At 45.7% G+C, this 11505-nt stretch overlaps 1 protein-coding gene across 1 annotated transcript; it reads right to left on the reverse strand.

Moving 5' to 3' along the window:
- Nucleotides 1-8284: 8284 nt before the first annotated feature.
- Nucleotides 8285-10835, reverse strand: IVL (involucrin). Its single transcript, XM_047783054.1, has 2 exons — nt 10756-10835; nt 8285-9704 (listed from the first exon to the last, which is right to left on the reverse strand). The coding sequence occupies exon 2, from the start codon at nt 9682-9684 to the stop codon at nt 8641-8643; it is 1044 nt and encodes a 347-aa protein (XP_047639010.1). The 5' UTR covers nt 9685-9704; nt 10756-10835; the 3' UTR covers nt 8285-8640.
- Nucleotides 10836-11505: the final 670 nt, after the last annotated feature.

Here is an 11505-nt window from a genome sequence, read left to right on the forward strand (position 1 = left end):
CTTCCAATAAAAATTTTTTAAAAATAAAAATAAAAATAATTTGAAAAGCCTACTTTACCTCCATGAAAATGTGTGAAATTGATGCTATTTAAGCAATAAAATATGTTTTACTTTAAAAAACCTAATTTTTAGATTTTAAACTCTATGTTTATTTACAAAAGATACAATTTCTATATTGTGTATATTAGCATTTCAATATACTTTTTACTATTCTATGGGAAATTTTACATATATACAAAAGCAGACAGAATAGTAAAAAGAACACCATCTATTGATCACTCAGCTTTAATAATTATCAAATTATGGCCAATTTTGTTTCATTTATATTCCCACTCACTGGTCCCCTTCAGTATTTTTTAAGCAAATTCCAGACTTGTGTCACTTTATCTATAGATATCTCCAAATTAAGGACACTTCCCACCCCCCCCAGCATCAGTTATAGTAATTATTATCACACCTAAAAAATATCAAAAATAGGAGTTCCCATTGTGGCCCAGTGGTTAACGAACCCCACTAGCATCCATGAGGATGCGGGTTCTATCCCCACTCACTCAGTGGGTTAAGGATCCGGTGTTGTCATGAGCTGTGGTGTAGGTCGCTGACACAGCTTGGATCTCATGGTGCTGTGGCTGTGGTATATACAGGCAGCTATAGCCTCGATTCGACCCCTAGCCTGGGAACCTCCATATGCTGTGGGTGCAGCCCTAAAAAGACAAAAAAATAAAATTAAAAATATTCTAATATGTGATTCCACTGAGTGTTCACATTTCCGATTATCTCATAAAAGTTATTATTTTTCTAATACTTTATTTGAATTGTGATCGAAACAAGGAAGGTACATTGTAACATATTTCAAGTTTATTTTCACATGCAGAATCCGTGTCCATTTTTTTTGTCTCTTCATATTATTTCTATTGAGGAAAGTGTATTATCTGTCATGTAGAGTGTTTCATGTCGGGGTTTGCTGACTGCATACCTGTGGGTACTCACTCGACACTACTTGGCTTTGGTGTGGTCCTGCCTCCATTTGTTCACACTGCGATGCTGCCTTGGATGACTGCCCTTGGGCAACTGAATCTACTCTCTCCTCACACGAAGAAAGCCTGAGGAACCTGGCACTTCATGTCTCCCTGGAGACATACAATTGGCTCTCAGCCAGTGACTCACAGGCTGAAAAGTACAGCAGCCCAGCTCTCTTGCCTCCTGCCAGTATGGCTCTGAGGCTTGTTCTACATGCTAGAGAGGATGCTCAGAAATCTGTCAACACCAAATGCTGGTGAGGATGCTAGGACAAAGAGACTCTCATTCATTGCTGGTGGCAATACAAAATAGAACAGACACTTTGGAGGAGAGGACACCTGTTCCTGGGAAAGCCAAACATAGTCTTACCATCTGATCCAGAAACTGGGCTCATAGGGATTTACCCAACTGATTTAAGAACGTAGGTCTGCATAAAAATCTGTCCACAAAGAATTATAGAACTTTACTCTTAATCACTAAAAAAATGAAAGTATGATATCTTTTCATTGGTGAATGGATAAACAAACAGTGCTTCTTCAATACATGGAATATTAGTCAGTGACACAAAGAAAATAAGGTATTAAACTACACAAAGGTACAGGTGAAAGTTAAATGCCTCTCTTTTTTTTTGTCTTTTTAGGGCCACACCTGCAACATATGGAGGTTCCCAGGCTAGGGGCTGAATCAGAGATGTAGTCACTGGCCTATACCTTGCCCACAGCAATGCCGGATCTGAGCTACATCTGCAACCTATAGTGCAGGTCATGGCAATGTTGGATCCTTAACCCCCTGAGCGAGGCCAGGGATCAAACCTGAGTCCTCATGGATGCTAGTCAAATTCGCTTCTGCTGAGCCACGACGGGAACTCCCTGAAAGCCTCTTTCTAGGTCAAAGAAGCCAGTATGGAAAGGCTATATGCTGTATGATTCCTAGTATGTGATCCTCTAGAAAGGCAAAACTATAGAGAAAGAATAGAGATCAGTGGTTGTCAGGGGTTTAGGGAGAGCAGGGAACGGTTGATTAGGTGAAGCACAGGTGGTTATTTTCTAGGGCAGTGAAACTATGATAATGAATTGTGGGTATATATCACTATATACATTTGTCAAAACCAATGGAGTGTTTTTTTAATGATTTTTTTTTTTTTCCATTATGGTTGGTTTACAATGTCCTGTCAGTTTTCTATTGTACAGCAAAGTGACCCATTCTCTCTCTCTCTCACACACACACACACATACACACACACATGCAATACATACACACACACACACACACACATTCTTTTTCTCACATTATCCTCCACCATGTTCCATCACAAGCGACTAGATGTGGTTACCTGTGCTATACAGCAGGACCTCATTGCTTATCCATTCCAAATGCAATAGTTTACATCTGTTAACCCCAGACTCCCAGTCCATCCCTCCCCACCCCCCTTGGCAACCACAAGTCTGTTCTGCAAGTCCATGCGTTTCTTTTCTGGGGAAAGGTTCATTCGTGCTGTATACCAATGGAGTTTTATAACACAAAAAGTGAAACTTAATGTAGGCAAATTGAAAAATTAGGAAGTTGGGGGAACCTAGGAAGGAATACACACCTTGGCTATAGAATCTGTGTTACAAACTATGAAACTATCTCACCGAAGGGGTGAGAGAAAAAGATGGTGACCTAGAGAACTTCAGGAACAAGAGAAATCTGTAAGGAAAAAGGCAAAGGAACTGCTCATAAACGTTGTGGTACAATATTGTAAACGTGTTTACACTGGGAGTGTGGGGTTCTAGTTAATAATTCTGATTCTTCTGTACATGGAAACTGGACATGACAGTTAAGAAATGGATGGTGAATGGTGGGGAGCAGGTTCTCACTGTTGGAGTCAGAGTTCACAGATGAGAAATGGAGGAGGCTGGAATGATCCTTGTGTAATCGATGACAGTTTGGGACACTGGTGTGAACTATGTTTAGCTTAATATAAATACAGATGGTTACATATAGCGATGTGCGCGCACACACGCACACACACACATACACACATTAGTGTACACGCATATCTTTCCTTTCTCAGTTGAGAGAGCCCCAAAGAAATAACAAACTCGTAGCAATGAGCACAACGGGTACCCAGATCTTGGTTTCCATTCTCCAGTAAAATCAACAGGGGCTCCTTGAAGAAATTGTGACTCTAGGATGAGGGCAGGATGTGTAGGGTGAGCCTGGAACTCTTTATAGTGCCAGAAAGGGTAAAAGTGCTCAAAAGACAAAAACAAACCCACAAAGAAAAAAACTTTAAAAAGACAAAAATTTAAAACTCCACGTTGATGTTTCACCAAGGACACAGGCACCAACTAAAAGAGCTCCTGATGGCCGAAGCCGGGACCATTTGAGCAACAAAAGAAAGTTCTATTCAGGTCATTTGCCCACTTTAAGATTAGATAATTTGTTGTTTGTTTTGTTTTATTTAGCTATTAAGTTGTAAGAGTTCCTTATATACTTTGGATTTTTTAAAATTTTTATTATAATATAGTTGATTTACTGTGTTGGGTCTACTTTGGCTATGAAACCCTTATCAGATATATGGCTTGCAAATATTTCCTCCCATTCGATAGTTGGCATTTCACTTTGCTGATGCTTTCCTTTGCTGTGATGAAACTTCTCAGTTCAGTGTATCCACTTTTAAAATGTTTGCTCTTGTTGCTGGTGCCTTTGGCATCAGGGCCATGTGATTATTGCCTGGACCAATGCCAAGGAAATTTTCCCCTGTATATTCTTCTAGGAGTTTTATGGTTTCAGGTATTGCTTTTAAGTCTGTAATCCATTTTGCGTTGATTTTTTTGTGTCATGCTAAGATGAGTCTATTTTCATTCTTTTGTATGTGGATGTCCAGTTTTCCCAACACCATTTATTGAAGAGACTGTCCTTTCTCCATTGTGTATCCTTGATGCCATTGTTAAAAGCTAGTGGATGACCACAGCTGCACAGATTTATTTCTAGGTTCCCCACTCTGCTCCATTGATCTATGTGTCTCTTTGAAGGTCAACACCATACTGTTCCCAACAGGTCTATGAAAAGAAGCCTCACATCGCCAATTAGCAGGGAAATTTGAATCCAACTGCAGTGAGAGAGCACCTCACACCTGTTAGAATGGCTATTATAAAAAAGTCAAAAACGGAGTTCCCGTCGTGGCGCAGTGGTTAACAAATCCGACTAGGAACCATGAGGTTGCGGGTTCGGTCCCTGCCCTTGCTCAGTGGGTTGACGATCCTGCGTTGCCGTGAGCTGTGGTGTAGGTTGCAGATGCAGCTCGGATCCCGCGTTGCTGTGGCTGTGGTGTAGGCCGGTGGCTACAGCTCCGATTCGACCCCTAGCCTGGGAACCTCCATATGCCATAGAAGCAGCCCAAGAAATAGCAAAAAGACCAAAAAAAAAAAAAAGTCAAAAACTATAAGCGTTAGCAATGATGTGGAGAAAAGAGAACCTTGGTCTGCTGTTGGTAGAAATGTACATTGCTACAGTTTTTGTAGAAAACAGTATGATGTTTCCTCAGAATATTAAACATGGGTGTTCCTGTCATGGCTTAGTGGTAATGAACCCAACTAATATCCATGAGGACACGGGTTTGATCCCTGGCCTCACGTAGTGGGTTAAGGATCAGGCGTTGCTGTGAGCCATGGTGTAAATCCTACAAGTGGCTCAGATCTGGCACTGCTGTGGCTGTGGCCTAGGCCAGTGGCTGCAGCTCCAGTTTGACCCCTCACCTGGGAACTTCCTCCGTATGCTGTGGGTGTGGCCCTAAAAAACAGGACAAAAAATTTTTAAAAAATTAAATATAGAACTACCATACGATCCTGCAATACCACTTCTAGGTACATATTCAAAGGAAATGAAATCAATATCTTGAAGAGATATTCCATTTTCACTGCAGTATTATTCGCAATAGCTAAGATAGGGAAATGATTTAGATGTCAGTTGATGAATAGATAAAGAAAATGTGATACACAATATTATATTTTCGATGTCATGTAATACAATGTATTATTTAGACTTAAAAGGAAGAATTCCTGATATCTGTGACCAAAAAAGTTTGAGCTTACAGTAGCCGAGGGTAAAATATTGGTGCCAGAGGCAGGGGTGTGAGGAGGAAAGAGAGATTAGAACAAAAAGAAAGGAGAATGGTGGTTTCTAGGGGCTGCACGGAGGAGGTCCCAGGGAATTATTGTTTAATCAGTAGAGAGATTCAGTTTTGTGAGCTGGATAGTGGAGATGGTTATACAATAACATGGATGTTCTTCATGCCTCCGAACTGGACGATGATAAATACAGTCAGTTTTATGTGATGTTTGTTTTACCGCGAGAAAAAAGAAAAAATAAAGTGCTACTGTATTATAGCCCAAAGTATAAAATAAATATTCATGAGGTCACGATATCAATAAATGATTAAACACATAGATATATACATATATACATGAATAAGGAGAAGAAAGAGATATGTTTCCTGTACAGAAAATTCAAAATAATGCATGTTGAGGAGTTTCCCGTGCTGGCTCAGCGGTGATGTGGCTGACTGGTGTCCATGAGGATACAGGTTGGATCCCTGGCCTTCCTCAGTGGGTTGAGGATCTGGCATTGCTGTGAGCTGTGGTGTAGGTCGCAGATGCAGCGCGGATCCCACATTGCTGTGGCTGTGGTGTACGCCAGTGTCTGCAGCTCTGATTCTACCCCTAGCCTGGGAACTTCCTTATGCTGTGGGTGCAGCTCTAAAAAGAAAAAAAAAAATGTCGATACTCCGCCCCACTTCTTAAGTGTGAGCTGGCATAGTGACTGCCATTCCAAGATGGGCTGATGGGGGCATAGTGGAGAAACCTGACCACCGCCTGACCTGCAGGACCGCCGCCAGGTGCTCAAGGTGATCCATCATGTGAACAGTATGTGCTTTTATATAAGGTGATGAAAATGCTTCTTTACCTCTGTGGGCTCTCTCTCAAAACACCCAAACTCCCGTCTAATGATGAGAAAAACATCAGACAAATCCAAATCGAGGGATATTCTACAAAATCCCTGATCAGGACACCCTCAAAACTGTCAAAGTCATCAAAAACAAAGAACGCCTGAGGATCCATCACAGTCAGGAGGACGCTAAGGAGATAAGACAACTAAATGTAGTGTGATATTCTGGATGGGATCCTGAAACAGAAAGAGACACGAGGTTAAAACTAAGGGGATTGGAGGAGCTCCCATCATGGCGCAGTGGTTAATGAATCTGACTAGGAACAATGAGGTTGAGGGTTCGATCCCTGGCCTTGCTCAGTGGGTTAAGGATCCGGGGTTGCCGTGAGCTGTGGTGTGAGTTGAGGACGCGGCTCGGATCCCGCGTTGCTGTGGCTGTGGCGTAGGCCAGTGGCTGCAGCTCCAATTCGACCCCTAGCCTGGGAACTCCATGTGCCTTGGGTGCGGCCCCAGAAAAAGGCAAAAAGGCAAAACAAAAAACAACTAAGGTGATGGGAATAACCCTAAACTGCAGTTAATAATAAGTACCAATGCTGTTTGTTATTTATCATAATAAATGACCCATATTACTCTAAGATGTTAATAATAAGGGTGACTGGGTATGAAGTGTATGGCAACCCTTTGTACTCAAGCTTTTTGACTTTTCCATAAATCAAAAATGGTTCTTAAAAAAAAGGCCTATTTACACACCACTATATATAAAATGTTAAAGAAGATGGATCTGTCATTTAGCACATGGAACTATGTTCAATATCTTGGAACAATCTATAATGGAAAAGAATCTGAAGCTGTGTACCCGAAACAATATTATAAATCAACTCTAGTTAAATACACACATATTTAAAAAGAATATAACCCCCACAATAAGGTTTATCAAAATGTCAATACCTGACTTTAAAAAAAAAATTGCAAATAGTCTGGGTGTTTCTGATTATTTCTCCCTGGGCCCCTAAACGTCCCACCCAGTTCTACCCAGGCGTTGTTTTCATTCTTGTCCTATTAGGAGAACTTGAACCTGAGTTCTCCTCCTTTAAATAATGAGCACCGCTGACAAGTGCTAACCCAAGGAGTGATGCGGTTAGGTCAGAATTTTAAGTAGAACACGCTGTCCTCTGTGTGGTGGGTGGATTGCAGGGTGTGTAGAGACAGGGAGCAAAGGAGAAGAGTTTGAGGGCTATTGCACTAGGTCAGGTGAGAAATGACCTGGGTCAACGCTTGGGAGGTGTGGGCGTGGATGGAGGCCGCCAGGACTGATCTCTGGCGGAGGGCGGGGAAAAGGAGGGGAGGGGGGAGGAATGGGGATAATGTCTGGCTTCTGTGAATGCACCGCTGGTATCAATACCCAAGAGAGAGGATACTTAGGGCTGAATGACAGTGCGTGTCGCTGGAGTTGGATGGGGAGTAATGGATGCTAAGTGCCCTTCAGACCTATTGAGTCTGGGTGTCTATGGCAATCTCCAAAGGGGTATTCCTGACATATGCTCAGGCCTGGGATAAAATAGCTTTAACTCGAGACAACCTGCCTGAGATGATGTGGTAAATAGTTCATACTAGGTGATTCCCAGGAAGGAGACAACCCCAAGTCCTTATGTGGTGGGTGGCAGGAGAGGTTACAGAAATGTCAGGGAGGGTAACCACGGCAATGACCTTGGCTCAGTATTTCTCCAGGTTATTCAGCATTTTTGGCTTCCATGATTCCAGCTGGCCCAACCTTTCCTACCTTTAGCAACGTGGTCACTTTCTCCATCAGAGACGAGTCCCAGGAGTCTCTCGGCTCCTCGCCTTGCCCCGTTTGGCTTCTTTGCTTTGTTATAGTTTTCCTGTAGGCAGTTTATAAGACTCTTGGAAACCATGAGGACAGTCTATAGAGAGCAAGCCTGGGCAGGGACCAGAACCCAGGGGAACCCCCCCCTCCCCGTGCCTTTGGCTGTGGACTAGGATTGGGCTGGGTTCCTATACTGTAAGGCAGTGCTGAACTGAGATGAGTAGACCCCTCTTCCCCCAACCAGAGTAAACTGTCCCCCCCGTTATGACTGCCCAGGGCTACTTTCAGGTGCATGAGTGAAGTGTTTTGTTTGGTTATGGAGTTGTTTTGTTTTCGTTTTTTGAAACCATTGAATGTATCGAGTAGTTTGGTGGAACAGAATTAAAGAGGAGTCAAAACATCTGTCCTCCTTTGGGGATTGGCCAAGAGACTTGCTTGCAACCATTGACCCCCACACAGGTTTTTATATGGTGAGCGACGGAGGGTAAAAAGCCAAAGAATACAGAGTCCCAGGCTTTCCAGGATTTATTTTCTGTGTTATTGTGTACACTCACAGGTTCAGCTATAACACTGGGGATGCAGTCAGAGTTGCTATAGTCACTTTCTCCCTGTATAGAGGCTCTGGCACCTGAGGCTGAGACTGGGCTCATTGGGAGTGGGTGCTGGGCAATAACTCCCCTCCCCCTCCCCCAAGCCCTATCAGAGAGACATGCAGAAGGACAGGGACAGGCAGGTTCACAGATGAGGCAGGCCACCCAGGCTGGGGACCTGAGGTAAGTGAGGCCACTGGCTCTCTCTTCATTTGTGCGGGATTTCCGGGGACCTCTGGGATACTGGGGGTGGTTACTTATGTCCAGAGGTGGTTACTTATGTCCTGCTTCCTCAGGGGGCAAAACTTCTCCCTTCAGCAGTTGGACTGGGTGGGTCTCCTGGACCTGGCCAGGAGCTGGAATAAGCACAGGCTGTTTCAACTGCCCCTCTTGCTGCTCTGCTGGCTCTAGAGGCTTCTCCTGCTGCTCCAGCAGCTGCTCCCCTTTCTTTTCCAGGTGTTCATCTCTCTTTGTTAGCTCTTGATCCAGGTGCTGGTCCACGCCCTTCTTCTCCTGTTCCAGCTGTCCCTTTAGCTGCTGCTCCCTTTGTGCTTCCTCCTGCTCCAGGTGTTCTGCTTTCTGATGGTCCTCCTGCTGTTCTTGCTGCTGCTGCTGCTGCTGCTGCTGCTGCACTTCCTGCACCTGGAGCTCCTGCTGCTGCTGATCCACATGCAGTTCCTGCTCCTGTGACTCTTGCTGCTGCTGCTGCTGCTGATCCACATGCAGTTCCTGCTCCTGTGACTCTTGCTGCTGCTGCTGATCCACATGCAGTTCCTGCTCCTGTGACTCTTGCTGCTGCTGCTGCTGCTGATCCACATGCAGTTCCTGCTCCTGTGACTCTTGCTGCTGCTGCTGATCCACATGCAGTTCCTGCTCCTGTGACTCTTGTTGCTGCTGCTGCTGATCCACATGCAGTTCCTGCTCCTGAGACTTTTGCTGCTGCTGCTGCTGATCCACATGCAGTTCCTGCTCCTGTGACTCTTGTTGCTGCTGCTGCTGATCCACATGCAGTTCCTGCACCTGTGGTTCTTGCTGCTGCTGCTGTTCCACATGCAGTTCCTGCTGCTGTGGCTCCTGTGGCTGCGGCTCACACTCTTGCTCAGGCACTCCCTTCACAAGAGTTGTGTGTTTCTCCGCATCCTCCAAGGGGACCTCCACTGGGAGCTCTGAGAGCATCTTCTGGCATGGAGCAGGCAGCGGAGTTGCCTGTTTCACTTGCTCCTGCTGGGTATCAGTGGGAGGAGAAACAGGCTTGAGGGGCTCCTGACTGAGGGCAGGGGGCAGGGTCACTGGAAGAGTGTATTGCTGGGACATCATGGAAGCTGCTTTAGGTCAATCTGAAAAACAGGAGGGGTCAGAGGGGTTACTGAAGGCAAGGGAGTGGATAGAATCCTGGAAATCTGCAGCTGTGCCCAGTTACCCTGCATCCCCTCTTCCCGTGGTTGGGGGACTTTTCCACCCACTCTGGGCTGTCATTCCCCAGGAGCAGCAGCGTGAATGGGAGGCAGGGAGAGCTTTTTGTTCCCAGGAGCCAACAAAGGTGACTCTCACGCACGCCGCTCTGCCAAGGTGAGCTGGGTACCACGTTACCTCCTTTCTTGCCTTTCCTTATCTGTCCCTTGGTTCTCACCTGCACTTACTGAGAGGAGAGATGAACTCTGGGATTGTGACTGGAGGAGGGAAGGTGCCAGAAAAATACAGATCTCTTGGAGGACTCTGGAAGATCAGTAGTCCATGCCAAGAGGAACTGAGAGGTAAGGGCATGCTCCCGCCCTGGGGCAAGTCATTTAGCCCCTCTGGGCCTCCGATTTCTGCTCTGTAAAATCAACAGACTGGTCTGTTCAGCCGGAGACCATCCGAGCTTCAGCTGGTGGTGGCGGGAGGGGGCTGGAAGGTTGCTGAGACTGGGAGCCCTTTCTTTCCGTTCTCCCCCTTCTGAGCTGGGTTTTCCTGCCCCTGCTCTGCCTGGCTTCTCCACATGGAAAGTGCTCCCCAGTTTGCATTTCTCCCTTTTGTAGCACAGCCAGGAGTTACATTCCCTGGGTCCTCCACCCCCATAAAGAAGGTAACATCAGAGTCAGTCTAAGTCAAGCAGTTTTAGGAGAGAAATTGGCCATACTCCCCCTGCATTCCATCTTAATCTTTCTCCCCCCACTGCCACATGGTCCCCCAAGAAGTATGGGACAGGAGGGGATTGCTGTCTGCTCTGTTCCCATCCCATGGCACCTAGCCTTCCGCACAGTGACCTGAGCCCTCCTAGAAAGACAAGGGTCCAGCTGAACCCAGCACATGTGTGTTCCCTGCACCACCCAGGCTGGCCACCCCCAGCCACATGCTGGCCTGCAGGCAGCCTGCGGTCCTGACCCTGGTTCTACCAGCTATACTTACCAGGCTCGCAGTAGGATGGATGGCTGGGGAGGCTTCCAGTGGTGTGTTGAGCTAAGCAGGGACCAGGGCGCCTTTATACCGTTCCCCAGCCTGACCTCCTTCTCAAGTTGAAGGAGATGGACTGGTTTCACCACTCCAGTTGGTCAACTTCCTCTAGCCCCTTCCTGACTCATCTTAAGCACCTTAAGCAGAAAAGGCCTCAGGGTCCCTTTTCACAGAGACACACAGCCCTGGCCTGGCCAGAGGGCTCTGGGGGCTCCGTCCCTCCTCTGATACTCGTGACCTGAGCACAGGCAGTGAGGGAAGTGACTCAGGAACCTGGCCCTCTTTTTGTCTGTGTGTGTGACCTCACTGAATCTTAGCTTTTCTACCTGTACAGTGGGTTCACCCTCACTGATGAAATGAACCTGGTGGATTCATTTCACAAGTGCACAGAATTGAAATTTATAATTTATTTGTTATTTATTGATTTATAAAAGAAATTTTGGATTATTTATTTTCTAACGTTCTATGTTTTGTTTTGTTTTTCTTCTTCCTTTTTTTTTTCCACCATCCACGGTGTATGGGTACCTGGGCCAGGGATCCAGGACCGCAGCTGCAATCTGTGCCACAGCTGCAGTAACCCCAGACCCTCTAACCCACTGTGGTGGGCCGAGGATGGAGCCTGCATCCTGGTGTTGTAGAGATCCCATTGTGCCACAGTGGGAACTCCTGTGCTTTTGTTTTTACAAGACAGTTCTTAGGGCTGGG

Source organism: Phacochoerus africanus, chromosome 6 (genome assembly GCF_016906955.1).
Source record: "Phacochoerus africanus isolate WHEZ1 chromosome 6, ROS_Pafr_v1, whole genome shotgun sequence".
NCBI lineage: Eukaryota > Metazoa > Chordata > Mammalia > Artiodactyla > Suidae > Phacochoerus > Phacochoerus africanus.

What these genes read in the sequence shown, in the direction of transcription:
- IVL (XM_047783054.1), bottom strand. Translation starts at nt 9,684, where the DNA reads ATGATGTCCCAGCAATACACTCTTCCAGTGACCCTGCCCCCTGCCCTC.